The 15632-nt window shown below is 42.3% G+C and overlaps 1 protein-coding gene across 1 annotated transcript in view; it reads left to right on the forward strand.

Annotated features, from left to right (window-relative positions):
- Window positions 1-311: 311 nt before the first annotated feature.
- Window positions 312-15632, forward strand: part of NRG3 (neuregulin 3) — a 420875-nt gene continuing 405554 nt past the window's right edge. The window contains exon 1 of the mRNA XM_075717752.1: window positions 312-1008. Within this exon, the coding sequence (XP_075573867.1) occupies window positions 312-1008 (697 nt within the window). The remainder of the gene's footprint in view (window positions 1009-15632) is intronic.

Genomic DNA, 15632 nt, shown 5'->3' on the forward strand with positions numbered 1-15632 from the left:
GGAGCGAGACCTGAGAGCGGCGGGAGAAGGCGGCGAGCGAAGAGGCTGAAGCGGGCAGCGCAGGAGGAGGGCGCCCGGCGGATGGCGCGGCCGTCCCGCTGACTCCGCGGCCGCGGGAGGCTGCGCGGCGCGGGCCATGCCGTGCCGGCGGCGTGACTGAGCGGGGCGCTCCCGCCGCCCGCTCCCCGGCGCCGCGCCGCGCTCCCCTCCGCCCCGCTCCGCTCCCCTCCGCCCCCCTCCGCCGCATGCCGCCGGCAGCCGCGGCGCGCTGATGCCCCGGGGCCGCGGCGGCGCTGCGGACGGCCCCTAGGATGAGCGAGGGGGCTGCCGGCGCCGCGGCGCCCGGGGCGGCGGCGGAGGCGGCGGCGGCGGGGGGCCCGGGCGGGGATGGGGCCGGGGGGCCGCCGCGGGAGCTGCGCTGCAGCGACTGCATCGTCTGGAACCGGCAGCAGACGTGGCTGTGCGTGGTGCCCCTCTTCATCGGCTTCATCGGCCTGGGGCTCAGCCTCATGCTGCTCAAGTGGATCGTGGTGGGCTCCGTCAAGGAGTACGTGCCCACCGAGCTGATGGACGCCAAGGGCGTGGGGCAGGACCCCTTCTTCCTCTCCAAGCCCACCGCCCCCCCCCGCGGCGCGGAGACCACCGCCGCCGCCACGCCGCGGCCGCCCAGCCGCGTCAGCCCCCGCCTCACCACGATGAGCCGGGCCCCCCCGCGGCCCCCCGGCACCCGCGGACCGGCGCGGAGCGGCCCGCGGCCCACCGCGGCGCGGCACCCCGCCGCGCCCCACACGGCGCCGCCCGCCAGCGGCCCCCCCGGCACCGCCGCCCGCGGCGCCCGGCCGCCGCCCGCCGCCCCCAGCACCCCGCCGCTGCCCGCCTGGCCCACTGCGGCACACGCTACCTCCTCCTACAAGATCTACGTCCACGACTCGGCGCCGTCCTGGACCTTGTCGCCCTTCCAGGAGTCCACCACCACCACGCCGGAGGCCAGCACCACCCCCAAAACCCGTAAGTGAAGCCAGCCGCCCCGCGCCCTCGGGGCGCCCGCTTGCTCGCGTCCCCCCGGCAGATGCCGGCGTTCGCCGAGCGCCGGCGGGGCCGGGCCGATGCCTCGGTCGGAGGCTGCCGCCGCGTCTCGGGGAGGCGCGGGGGTCCCGTGCGGTCGCTGCCCTGCGGGGGGCCGGAGGGCGCTGAAGTTTGCGCTTCTCCTCTCGCTCCCCCGCCCCCCGGCAGGGTCCCCGCTCGGGCGGTGGACGGTGGGGCAGGAGCAGCCATTTGAGGTGACCAGATTTCGCTGGGGATTTTAGGGCAGATGCAGGCCCCCCTTTCCCCTTCCAGGCTGGTCTGCGGAAGGTGTCCAGGAGATGCTGGGAGGTGCCTGAGCGAGAGGGACGAGCGATGACCCCCCCGGGCAGCGGCGGCCCCCGAAGGGGGCAGCGAGGAGAGCGGTTCCTCGGGAGGTGCGGGGTGGGTCGCGCCTGTGCCTCTCTGCCGGTGGGGGACTTTGGCTTTCCACACAGGCGTCTCCCTCGAAATAGATGAGGGCAGGCTCCGCAGGGATGCTCCCGCCGTCCCAGCGCCCGGCCCCTGGAAGAGCCGCCACCAGCTCCACCAGGAAGGAGCCCAGGGCACCCCGCGAATATGCAGACGCAGCCAAACGCTTTCTCGGCTCCTGTGTGTAGCCACGGCACCGTCGCCCCGTAACTGACTCTTTTTTTTTTTTTTAAGCAGAGGAGGGGGCTAGTTCCCCGACTGATGCTCGGTAGCTGGCTCTCCCCACCCTCCCAGGCGCAAACGTAAGGATTCGGGCTAAATCTGAAGATTCATTTGGTCTGGGTGCATCAACTTTCTGCTTCTCGTAAAGGTTATCTAGGACAAATGCAATCCGTGCCAAAAGAACTTCAGTGCAGTGCTATTTAGTGAAATGCTCAATTATACTGTATTATAGTCATCTTCTGCGTTTTCGTGGATGCAGCGTAGGAAATGAGAAGCCATGTGTCCTCCATTAACTCTTAGTTGCTTCTGCTGGGAACATCACTTCAGCTGAATGCTACCACCTGAATCGCTTTTACAGCCCAGGGCTCCCCTTTTGCATGCTAATGTGTGGCTATTCCGCTAGAGGATTTTGTTAGCGAGTCATTTGAACTCTAATTTGTCCATTAAATCTATTTGCTGATGAGCCCCAGAGCAGAGAGCGTGTGTAGAGCGAGCTGATCTTGTGAATTGACAAAATCGTGAGAAGAACAGCGAATTGGACGTGTATGTGTGGGTGGGTGGGTGTGCAGGTGGCGGATGGCTGGGAATGATTACGAATAAAACTATCACTAAATCAGCAGAGCAAACAAGGCAGTAACTTGCCTCCCCAGTGTCTGCTACCGTAATTAAGGGAGAACCATCCCTTACAGGTGTGTCTGAGCCTGCTTGCTCTGTAGGTGCAACCTAAGGAAGTCGGATGTTACCAGAAGGAAAAATCTCTTGTGGTGCTGAACCCTGCCCATTTCACTTGGGTGTAGGGAGCTGTATAGGGCACTTTTTAAAAACAAAACAGCAAAGGGAGCCTGATTTTCAACCTGTGTCTCTGTTTTCAAGCCTTGTGTGAACCAGATAACGTTATGTGGTGTTTTGAACTGCCGTGACCTGTGTGTGTCTGAAATGCTGCCTGGGCTTGCCAGGTGGGATCTGCTGGAGTCTAAATGCTCCCTTGCAATCTCTTCCTTTCTCCTCTTTCTATCTTTCTGGGTACGTAAGAGAAATCCACAGCAATTTCTGCTCCTCTATGCTGTCTCCTTACAAGGTATAGAAGGCAAGACTCTCCTGATTAATAAATAATGTTCAGCTGGCAGGACTCTCATCCATGCAAGACACACAAAGGAAGAAGAAAACCCACAATCTTGAAATGTTCCTGGGAGTTGCAGAGTCTCATAACTATTGTTTGTTTTAGGGAGACTGCTAATACCTTTTACAGCAGGGTGTTTCCCCTCATTAAATACAGCTCGGTTATAGGATGAAATGCAAGAAGTGCAAATCCAGCAGAAATTGACCCTGTTTGGGCACATTGATAGCAGAGATTATCATTAATGGAAGATTAAATAGATTACATAAAAAAGGATTTGAATTTGTAGGGCGTGTGGAATTTTTTTTTCAAGCCTACAGCTGTACTTTCCTGATACATATAAGCATCTCTGAGGATACATGTAAAATTCTCTGAGGCTGCAGTATCAGCTGGAGGGAAGAGGGAGAAGAAATGCAATCTTTCTGCCATGAACCGCTGACATGGTGCGACCCCAAAGCAAGTATCTGCATCTGCCACTAACAGCTCTTAGGAAGAAAGGGAATTTTTTAGAACAAATTCATCCTCATTTCCCAGGTTGAGCTGCATGTTCCTTCTGTGCCCGTTACTCCAGCTGCTATTGAAATGAAAGCCATGGATCCCATTGTACCGTGTGAATACAAATCTGACATGACAAATCTGATGCCCCAGCTTTCAAAATAGTGCACGCCCTTGTGTGATCCTCTGGCTTGGCAAGGCACATACGCGGGCAGGACTCATAGGTTATTTAGCATTTCACAGCTTTTAAGAAAAGAAGCAGATGTCTAGATTTATACTGGTTCATGCTGCAGTTTATTTAATTGTTTTAGCGTGTTAAAATGGGCTCAAAACATGGCTTAGGAAAATGAAAGGCAAATGAGGAGTTACTTCTCCAGAAAGCCGGATGATTGCCCACCTGAAGTAAATGTTGGTAAAGCCTTTTCTCTGTGTGTGTATTCATCTGAGGAGATGTTGTGAAATCTCTCACTTTTTTGTGGGTGTGCATAATGACAATAATTCTTGGTTGTGTTTCACTCAAAGTCAAGCTATCTGTTAGCTGTTTTGAAAGTTCTTGATGAAGATCCTTCAGGTTCTGACTAAGCAAAAGGCGCTTACTCATCAAATCTCGCTCTGTGTCTTGTGCCTGCGTGTGTTTCTCATGATCATGCACGGACTATGGCTTTTCAGCATGAACCTCTTTATCCAGTGCTCAACATAAAAATCAATCATTTTTTTTTTTTAGAAGGATAGTCCAGCCTGTAGATCAGAAAAATCAGCCAACTGACTGGAACACACCAGTGAGGTTTTATTTTTATCAAGCCATTGGTTTCATTTCTAAAGAGTCATGCCCTGATTTTTCCAATATGCATTTTTCATGGTACTCTGGGTTCTTCAGTAATGTTATTATTTTTAAATTGAGGTACTGTACTTATAAGAATTCCTGTGTGAATTCAGCTATGAAATAGCGCTGTGGTTTCTCTTGTGTTCATGTGACCAAAGGCTAATGCAGAGAACTGAGGTCAGGCAGGTGGGGCTCAACTAATGCATAGTAACCGAGGAAAGAGATGTTATAGAACTCTTAATCGATAGATCTTGTGAAGTCCAATTGTGACCTTTTTTTATGAGTCCAGACTGCAGCCTGAGTGTACTTTGGTTTCCTGCTAAAGATTTTCTGGTCCAGTCGTTTATCCTAGTCATCTCTCTGTCGCATGGGTTCAAGTAACAAGCATCTGGCAGCTGAACTGTTACCAACACTGACATTTTGGTAAAAGCTGTTTGTTTTATTTTGCACTGACTCAAATATCTTTCTCACATTAAGGATGACACTTAGATGGAACTGCGGGGTTTTCACCAACTGGAGGGTGTCGTGGGAGGTGCCAAACCATAGTAAAACCAGACCTACTCTTCCTAGAGCTCTAAAACGTTCTGCCAACAAATGACATGTTATCTGTGAACACTTCGCGTTATGATCATGAGCTGTCATTGAAATCAAGGGGAGCACGCATGACTGTAAAGCACGTGCCTTTAGCATTGACTAAGATTAATGTCAGTTATTTATCAATTTGTAATGCATCAAAAGCTGTTGAAATGGAAAAAAGATACTGAAGCAAACAACTGGGAGTTCTAAAGCCATTTGCTTCTTCCTCATTCCCACTTACTTTCTATTCACATACCATGAGTCAATGTACCACAGACATGATTAGATTTGTGTTTCCCATCTTAAATACTTGTCAACAGGAAGGCTACTGTCAAGATAAAAATAATAAATACTGAATTGTAGTCACACCACTAAAGTGGAAGTTATTGTAATTTTATTTTCTTTTTCATATTTTACAGCTATAACTTGCTTCATCTGTTTCAATAAAGTTGGATGACACTGGATTTAATTCCGTTTTCCATTTATAATCCCCTTTATAGTTAGGAACTAGCACAGTTATCACTGAGTTCGTAAGGAAGTGGAATGTTTAAATAAAAGTCCCGCTCACAGATATGTACATTGATTCTGTTCAGAGATATTTCCTCTATGTTCCTTTTATTGAAGGGTTTGTTGGAATCCCGCAACGTAGGAGAGCTTTCGCAGCACTGGTACGATGGGAGGAAGGGATGTGGCTGCTATTACTCCATGCTGCCTTTTAACCCTGAAGAAAATTCTTTTGGGGGTTGTAAGGATTCTCATTACATTGAATTAACCTGGGATTACTGGTAAAAGCAAAGCCTTGCATTTTGTTGGGCATATTTTTTTAGCATCTATACAAGGACATTCTGTGATATATTATATGTTGACAACAGAATACCATTATTAAATTAAAGTATTGATTCATTGTAAAGTATTATGCTAAAGTAATGTCAGTGGTTTGTCTAAACCCACAGAAAATGGAAATTAAAAATTAAAGCAAAAGACCTGTCTCTATCTAGAGTATTGTGTCTAGTGTTGCAGTGCATTTATCATCTGACTCATTGCTTTGAAACCTCCTGCAAAGTCCAGTAAATACATGGATTGGTATGGATTTGGCTTTGGCTTTATCTTTAAATTCTATAGCTCATGTGGCTTTCAGGAAGTACCTAAAGCATAGCAGTGTTTGGTTTTGCTGATTTCTCCCATGACTTGTTTGGAAATGAACTTCACAAGGAAAGGTGCCTAGTAAAATCGTGTAGGACAATTGTGACTACCTGGTCAGACCTATAAAGAAATAGACAAAACCCAGAGACTTTTGGATGTCCCTGAGCCTGGTGGTTTCTTTTTGAGATTCTTTGTGGTTTGAACAAGTTTGCCATATTCCTGTCTTAACTGTGCACACAAACGCAAAACACGAGCGCGTATTTGTGCGTTTGCACGGTACCTCTTTTCGAGGAGGATCAGGACCAGCCTTTGCTGAGGAAGACAGCTACCTTGGTTGTGGTGCTTGTCCTCACCGTGTAGCTCAGAAAAGAAACCTGGAGGTTTCATTGTAGCTAACTGGACCAAGTGCCAAGTTAAAGTGCATCTTTTTTTAATTTGAACGTTGCTTTCAGGTTCTGCTGCGTGGAAGGGATTTGTTGTCACTGTTACTATTAAGCATGGGTATGGTTTTTTCCATTACAAGAGTAGAAGAAACACAGGAAAAACAAGAAGATACTTTGTGCTATGGAGATGATTTATTACTCTCAAGGGACTTAGGTCTTGGGTTGATATGGTGAGGGTTAGAGGTGTCATTTAGTAAGGCGGCTGTGCTCCAGATCAAAATGGAGGCTGTGTTTTCTCATTGCTCAGAACTAAATTCCCAAGGCAGATAGCTATAAACCTGCTTTTATACTTTTACCTTCCCCTTCATACCTAGTCTCAGGCCACTCCACTCAGTAAAGTACATCTTCAGTGGAGGAAAGTAGCTCCCTGGGAGGGCCGAGCAGACGGGTTTGCCAGGCAAGGGCACTTCCGACCAGGACAAGAACAGAGGATGAGCATTCAAATGGACTTCTAGGTAAAACACGGAGAAGGTAAATGAACATTGGTGGAGAAGTGCTTTTTGAGTGGGTTTTTGCTTTCTATCGCATGGGTTTCTGGGGCCCCTTGGTAGCATGCATTTAAGAGCAGAAAAGTGAATAAAGCAGCCACGAGGAAAATTAAAACAGCAACTGCACTTACAAATTTCAGTGTCCTTTTCACAGAAGAAATACTTAATTGGATCAACTTTTCCTGGTGAAATTTGGTAATAGCAGGGAAAAATACATTTACTAAATGCTTATTGCTAACTGTTTAAATGTTTGCTTCTGAAACTTTATCCATATGGTTAACATTACTCTAGTAATATTTAAAAATATAGATAAAGTAAGTAAAATGTACAAAATTCTTCCAGTATTCCATCTTTTCTGTCCTCCAAGGGTGGTATTTTACGCTTCCAAAACTGTGTTTCTCACGCGGCATGTAGGTAGGAGGATTCCATGACTTTCAGGTCTTTTTTACAACATATTAACCTGGGTTTGGTTTTTTGTTTGTTTGTTTGGGTTTTTTTGTTGTTGTTTGTGGTGTAGTTCTTATGACTGCTGACTGTAGGAGACAAACTATTCAGCTTCAAAGATAATTCACTTCATATCATGTTTAGCAACTGATTTTTAAGTCCAGGTTGGTTATGTTGTTGGTTAGTCCAGAGTAATTTGATTTTTGTATTTCTGCAAGAACTACAGCTTTGGGAAAAGCGTAGGTAGAATGGGAGAGGCTTGCTGCGCAACAAACACCTAACTGGGTAAAAAGATAAAATGAAACTTTGGTCTGAAATATCTGAAGAAATTCCTGCTTCAGTCCCTGTAAAACAAGCCCAACAATCTGTTACTGTGTCTTAGATTGCAGTGTGAATGCTCACAAAACACACCTGTGTAAATAAATGTATATCAGCTTTAAAGTGCTGCTTTTAAAAAGTTGTCAGCATTATTTAAATGTGCTTATTGGAACTGAGTTTCCATTTGTGCATTTTCTTTTTTTGTGTGTGTTTTGCACTACCATGAAAAATATACCATTAACCTCTTTGTTCTTTGCCTGAAACATGTTCTGTAGTAAAATCTTTGTGTCCTGGGGGACTGTAGTTGCTTAGCTGTAGACTGTCACAAGACATGTGGGTCATGAATTTTTTTTGCACATCGCTTTTAAATTATTTCCTTACCTGATTTTTTTTTTTTTTTTCATTATTCTGGAAAATAATACTTCTGGTTTTGTACAGTTTTTCTCTGTATTACTTCCTCAGCTAGGTATATGCCAACACTGACTTTTTCCTAAAGCTTATAGATAGAAAATGTTTTCTAAAACATTAGAGATGGCAAGTTGTGGTTTAAGATTTAGTTATTTTCTGAAACCAAAATTATGAAATTATTTTCACATTGTTCATTTCGCAGCATTGTTACTGTTAAAGGTCATGGTTCTAGTTCAGTATGAACTGAGCCTTGATTGCTGGTTGTTACCAGATAGAGGGGCTATAGTACTGTGTAACAGCAAACCATTAAATTAGTATTAATAGCAAATAGCCTCTTTTCCAGATCTGATTATTCTCACTGATGTCAGAACTTGTAAAGCGAGCATTTGAGATAAGATGGGGTTATTCTCTTGGAAGGGCTTTGGTGGCCTGTTTTTACTGCAATGACAAGGGTGGGGGTTTTTTTCTAACGTGGTTGGCAAGGACAGTAGAAAACGCACAATCTAGCCTGCAGTTGCTGTGCTGCTTCTAAATGTAATCAGGATTTTACCAAAACCAAAAAACTTGTATCAAAAAGTGTTGCTAACCTGCAAAATTGTGCTACATTGTGCAATGCTAATGTTTACTTATGTCTCCCAGTTTAATGCATAATAAAATAGCATTTCCAATAGAGTGCTGAGAGTTGTAGCTAGCTAACCTTCTCAGTGGCTGCGTAATACTGTTGAATATTAAAAAAAGGTGTAGGGAATCTTTGTTTCCAATCTCCCTGGTGAGTTACAGTACAAGTGGTCAGAGGGTTATCATTAAAATAGTACTAAGCTATCCCAGAAGTTTTGCCCTGGGATTGATTGTGTAGTACTTGCTAAAAACAATCTATTACTTGTCTTCCAAAGGGGTCTGCTTTGTTAGTGGGTTTTTTTAAGAGTAGTGTTGTGTGGAGAGGAAATCAATTTTCTTGTTCAATCTGTCAGTGAATTTGCAAAGGAGAAGCAGGGTTTTTGTTTGAAACCTAGAGATAAGCTGCACTGAAATGGTACGGTGATTTTCGTGCCATTTAACAGTACCACGTATGAAGACTTTGCATTGCCAGGGTTCAGTGGATAGTGGGTTCAGGAACTTAAGCGAGGGAATTATTCTGATGAGTGTCAGTGCTCCTGATTTAGAAGGGTAGAGGTACTTTTGTAATTATTTCATAAGTAGCTAAACCACATTAGTCTTTGGCCTGAAATCTGGCCCAGCTGCATAAGGGTCAAAGCATTAAAGTTCAATCCTCCTTTTTTTTTTTTTTTTTTAAATAACTAAAAAGCCAAAATGCCATGCATAAATACATACAGCAATGACTTTTTCCTTGAGCGGTTTGGGTTTCTTTTGCTTTTAGATCTTTATTTTATAACTTATGTTAATAGAGCATACCATACATTCCACAGGGTCATCTGCTTATTTATATACTGTATCTCAGTGTAATAAAGTTGATTGTAATTAGTTTCCATCAATCAAAAATGTTAGTCAGAAAAATACAGGTTACAGACTAAAACAATTCATAAATTGTAGTATCTAACAGGTGAAAATACTCACTGAGTGCTGTTCCTGAGTTTATAACAGACACACTTTTAAATTCACTGATTATCTCAAAGCAATGTAGAAATGATGCAATCTTCCACTAAACTGCGACTATGTACTTCTGCAGCAGGTTTCATAGTGCACGTAGGCTCTGTTCCTACCAAAGCTGCTCTGTTAGGAGGTTGTACTTTTGCCTCAACTAATTACCTTCCGAGCTGTGAAGATGACGGCCTTGACACTCATAAGGATAATAAGAACAACACAGAAAATGCGACATTCACAGGATACTTTGAGTCATACGATTTACAGTCCGAAGGCTTATTTGTACTGGGGAGGGTGAACATTTGCCACTTGGTGACTGCTGTCGCCTTGCTTTAGAGAAGGAGGGTGGCGGGCGGGCAGTGGAGATGATGGGGTGAGCTGTACCTGTCCTGTGCTTCTGCGCAAGAAGCTCTTCAGCACGGTTCGGCCTGATCTGGGAAGACACAGCCTTTGCCTCGGCTCTGTCAGCATTAACTGTCCCGCCTTGTTGTCTACAAAAGCACGGAGGGAAAGAAGTGTTTCTAATACCGTTTCATATCTGGAGCACATTCATTACACAGGCTTACTCAGTCCTAAATGAAAAGCAAGAATAGTAACTTAATATTTTAAATTGGGTTTAGAAATATCTGCCTGCAATAGGGAATTCTTACAGGTTTTAGTTCTTGGATGGCTGGATTTAATCTGAATATATGAAGCTGAAATGTGTGTGATATGTTTAAGAGGGGAAGAAAGAAGAGCCTGATACTCTAATTGTTATCTTCTAGCAGATTGAAGAGATGACTTGTATCTACTGAATTTCAGTAATAGGGTACACTACAAGGCTTGTAGTATGTAAACACAAGGTGTTTACATACATTTTAAAAAACTATCCTCTATTACCTTGGCAGATGTGTAGGGGATTTGTAGCCAGGCACAGCTTCACTGCTGTAAGGTGCATCTATAAATGTGAACATACACAGTCTGAGGAGCTACTGAGTAACGGCTCCTCATTCCCAGTTTGTTTACAGTGTGTATTTTGGAAACGTGAACAGGTATTTATTCGAATTTGATAATAATTGAAATACATTTATCCCTGATTTTAACAATGATCCTGGCTGATGAGTGATGTACCTGTAGAAAATGAAGTGTATTGGACAGCTAAAAGTCCTTACTGTAAAGAGATTATTGTGGGTAGAGTCCTACAGTGACGATGAGGTATGCTAGGTGGCAAAAAGGTTAATAATTCTTCTGAGATGTTTTATTTGCATACTGTGAGAATTTTGTCTGTTTAAAAGCAGTGTGGGTTTATTAGGGAGCTTATTTTTTTAAATACTTTTAAGAAGATACTGTAAGATTATAACTAATTAATTAAATACATTACATTTGAATTATTTAGTTAGAGATTATTTTTCAACCATCCCTTAACATTCTAACACTTAACATTTTTTCAGGTTTGTAATCCTGTTTATTAATGCAATCTATATGACAGCATAGACTCTTGGACTTTTTCCTTAACAAATACTACTTAGAAATAGATTTACTATATTTTGTGTAATTAAATAGAATCTGAGGAACTCCTCTTATGTAACTGAGTATTCAGTGGGAGCTGTAGGCTGCTCTGCAGTTCTGTAAGAATCACAGCAAGAATCAGGATAGACCACAGGCAAGCACTAGACTGAATGATTTACTTGAAAAGTAATAATTAAAGCTTGTTGAAGAATTTAGAGTCCAAGCATAATGAAGTTCTTCTAATTATCACCAGGTATTGGTCCAACTCTGCATTGGCAAAAAGTTAATTAAAAGCTTCTAAGTTCAGTTCAACTGTGCATAAGTGAAGGTTGGGATATCAAAACACATAAATAAAGGAAAAGGGAGGATATTAGATTAAATATATGTGATATGCAATTTCAGTAGAAGTTATGGAAAATAAGTTGATGTAAAAAACCCCAACAAACCCCAAACGTAGTATCAAAGGTTCAATGTTATTTCATGTCTGTCTTAGTTACTTTGTATAATGATTCCCTACATTACAGAACAAAATAACTTTGCCGACTAGGTATTGAAAAAGCATATCCCATAGTGCATAAATAGAGATACTTTGTGTGAAGACAGTGCTTAGGCTTGAATAAACCCCTGTGCTACAGTGCTGTCTTTGGAGCTCTGCCCTTTGTTGCTACAACTGAATGAAATTACCTTGCCTTTCCACTTCCACCAGAAAAGGGGTGACTTTGACGGTGTAAAGCTGTTATAATAGACAACTGCTATAGGATGACTTCATTTTCACAATTTCAGCTTGCTTATTAGTCTGCAGTTCATCCCCAAAAGTTGCTCAAAACTCAATGAAAGTAACAGACTGTAGATTATTGGTTACTGGAAGTTAGGAGACCAGGAGTGGTCACTTCTTTTCCTCAAGCTCAGGTTTTCTTATTTGTGAAATAAAGACATGGTGAAGAGGTACAGATGAGAAGTGAGAGGTGTGCTATAATGAATGTTCAAAAATAATGAGGAAATACACTTAACAAGTCTAATTTTAAATTTCAGAAGGTACCTCATATCCTTGATTGTGCCATTGGTTGTGTGTGTGATCATTTTCCATAATCTTCTGACAGTGAAATCTATTAGACTTTAGTATTAAAGAGGAAGGGATGGAAGCTTTTATTTTTTTAGGTGATTTAACAGCGTATCTCCAAATATAGCCAAGATATGTCCCTGAATAACATGGGTGTATCTGACAGCAGGGCAGGGTTGTATGCGAGACACCCTAACAAGCCAGTTACTCTAGTTCATAATTTTTCATTTTTGTCCTGCAGTGAGTTGAATCAGGTTTGAATTTGGGACACTCATTAGGCCAAAACCTGCCATTATGACAACCCCATTTAAATCTTTTTAGCTTAACTTTATAGTCAGTTGTCACAGGGAATTTTAGTAACTACTATGTTTTATATTGCTGTCTTGTTATATTTTAGAACTGAAGTGTTGTTGTTACCATATCTCACATCAAAAGGAAGAAACACTTTCAGTATGGTGTAGTCTTCTATAGATAGAACCAAAATGCTCTCTGAGTAGGTGGGATCCTTAGCCAAATCCAAACCCAATGAGATAAGTGAGAATAAGTGGGCTCTAGCTAACATTTAAAATAAACAGTTACAAAGGAGTGACTTGCTTAGCCTAGTCTGTTGTTCTGCATTTGCTCATAGTTGACTTTTATTCAACATAGCTATGCTGATCTCTAAGGAAAAAAAAATCTTTTCTAATAATAATAATGTATATATTAGAGGGGATCTCAAATGGAGAATGAGACGAGGTTTGCAGGAGAGGTATTCTAGTAGGTCAACTAATAGAATTGGAGAAAAATTGGCAAATGCTTTTTCTGTGTCTCTTTGGTGAGGTGATATAACTGATTTCCCTTTCACTTTTTAACCTCCTTCCAATAGTAGGATTATAACATCAACAAAGTTTTAGGGTTTGTTTTTTTTTTATTAACGAATTAACTGAAAATGTTTTTCATAACTTGAACTGATATGCTTAGCTTTGAAGTGTAAATAGGTAAGTATAAATCTTCCTAAGTGTTGTTCTATTTGCTTATTTATCCTGCTGTTAGGTTTGAGGTTTAAAAACAATGTCTGTATCAGAGGGACTTTCTAAAGGTGGGTAAGAAACTGTTTATGATCTTAAAATTATCATATATTCGGGTTGTCTTAGTAGTTTGGAGAAAGTTTTAGTATCATTAGTTATTGCTGAAGATTAATATTGTGTTAACACCTAGACGTATGACCCCAACACGGACGTTTGCATTGAAGGCTCACTCATTATGAATTTCAAAGCTTATATGCAATGATTTATACTGGTGCTTGAAAATATGTTTTGGTAATAGCCTTTTTAATGCCTTTAGGACATTTAATTGCCGTTAAGTGGCCTAATCTGTTGTTTGGAATGGAGAGCTGGGAGTATTTTGGTTGCAAATAGGATAATGAAATGGATTGAAAACGAGGAGGAGCAATAAATGAATGGAACTGTAGTATTAACAACCAGCTTGGGCTTGGTATCTTATTTATGACTGGAGTATACAGTGTGCAGCACCTGAGGTGGGATGTCTTTTCCCCAGGCAATAATGGAGTTGACTACAGGTAGTAGTCTGGGGACTGATCCTGTCCCTGCTTGAAGTAGCACTAAAGCTGTGTTAATTTTAATAGTAGTGGACTAAGCCGGTGGATCTTAATTTGTTACTGCTGAAGTCGGTGGAAGCTCTGCACGTGGCCTGACATAGGATGTATTCAAACTCTGTCTGGCACAGTCGTGCCCAACTGGAATACCCATTTTACTGAACGGTGGGCTAGTATCTGTGTAGAAGGTTTTTGGCAGGGTTTTTATATTCTGCATGACTCTCAGTGCTTCTGTCAATCTTGATTTGTAACACTTATATCATAATCTCATTACATCAACATCAAAGCACTAAAAAAAGTTTGTGGTTTCAGATGGTTTTGTTTTAAAAATAACATAAAAGTTAAATCTTTCCAAGTGGTGTGCCCCCTTTCTTTCCACATATTTCAGTTGTGATCATGTGGCAAGGTGCTCAGTTGGCAGTCAGATAAGCATTAGGAGAAACTAAACGATTTTGTGGGGATCTCCATTTGAAGTGGTTGCCTTGCCTTGGAATTTTCTTAGGGATCCGCAAGTGCAGCTTTGTTAATGGTGTTTGTCATTTGTAAAGAAAGCTGCACTGTAAAGTTCAGGCCTTAAATAAAAAATTAAAACTGTAAAAAAAAAAAAAAAAGTTTGTGAGAGAAATTATTGAAGTAAGGTAATATTTACCTGTTTTGTAAGTTAAGACAGCATTTATAATATAAGTAACCACTGCACTAATCCTGGAGAATGGAAGACCTCCTCACTGACTGTTTTGACTCAGTATTTACTCTGGTATGAAACAAATGGCTAATGTAGGTATCCCAAACAATCCTGCTTGTGTCTAGTATTTTTTTGTGAGCTCAATGTAAGAGGCGTGGGTGGTTAGAATTTCCCTTCAGAAGTCTCCATTCGAAAAAAATGTCTGTTCTTCAGAAAGTGAAGCCGTAGAGCTTTGCAGCTTCAGGTTGAAACAGTTCTACAAGAACCAAACTTCCAGAGGTTCAAGGTCATTGCTTAATAAGGTTTTATATTAAAAAAGGTAGAAGTCTCAAACTCTTTATTAAACAGTCCAGAAGAAAAAAAAACCCACAGTTCTCAAAAGTCCCATGTACTTTCTCTGTAAACCATGTGAAACTACCAAATGACCGACTTCTCATAGAGAAAAGCAGTTGATTGTGTAACCAGTATGCATAGTCACTGTGAAATGCATCACAGAAAGTGTGATTTTTAGATGATTTTGTAAACACACCTAAAATGTAAAAAAAAAAAAAAATTTCACACGGTATATTTGGAGTTCTTATATGAAATCAAGATATGATCAGAGGAGGATTTGGTACTGCACATTTTTAAAATTAACTGTAGTTTTGGCTTAATCTTACAATAGGCATGAAATTTAATAAATTCTGCTATATTTGCTTCTCAAAGCATAGACGGTAATAACTATATAGAAATTTCATTGATGGGTTCTGTAGAATCTTTTAAATAGGGACATGTAACAGGTATTCCCAAGTGATGTATTATTTGGAGGACATGTACACAATAAACCTAACAGAAGCTGTCTTTCCTCATTTCATTTTTTTGATATATGCTATGTTACCTATGCTTTACTGATGCAGTGAAATTGTGAATGCTGTTTTCAGTGTTCTGCACTGATTCTTCTGTTCTTGCTGCTCAGTTAAGCTTTTCCAGAAATACCCAGAGAGAACAGGACAGTAGAGGGTAGGAGCAGAGGTCTTGTGCTCAGAGGGAATGAGAAAGACAGATTTAGAAGCTCAGGAAATCAGAAAAGCCAGTGGGATTGTATGTATCGTGAAGATTTAGCATGCTTTCTCACACGCCTAATCTATTATGATAAAACTCCTGCCAGTAGGTGAATTATTGAAGAGCTCAGAAGGAAATTGCCCCAGGATGGTACGCTGTGCCCACAATCAGGTGATACAGTCTGGAATCAATTC

This window comes from Pelecanus crispus, chromosome 10 (genome assembly GCF_030463565.1).
Source record: "Pelecanus crispus isolate bPelCri1 chromosome 10, bPelCri1.pri, whole genome shotgun sequence".
Taxonomy (NCBI): Eukaryota; Metazoa; Chordata; class Aves; order Pelecaniformes; family Pelecanidae; genus Pelecanus; species Pelecanus crispus.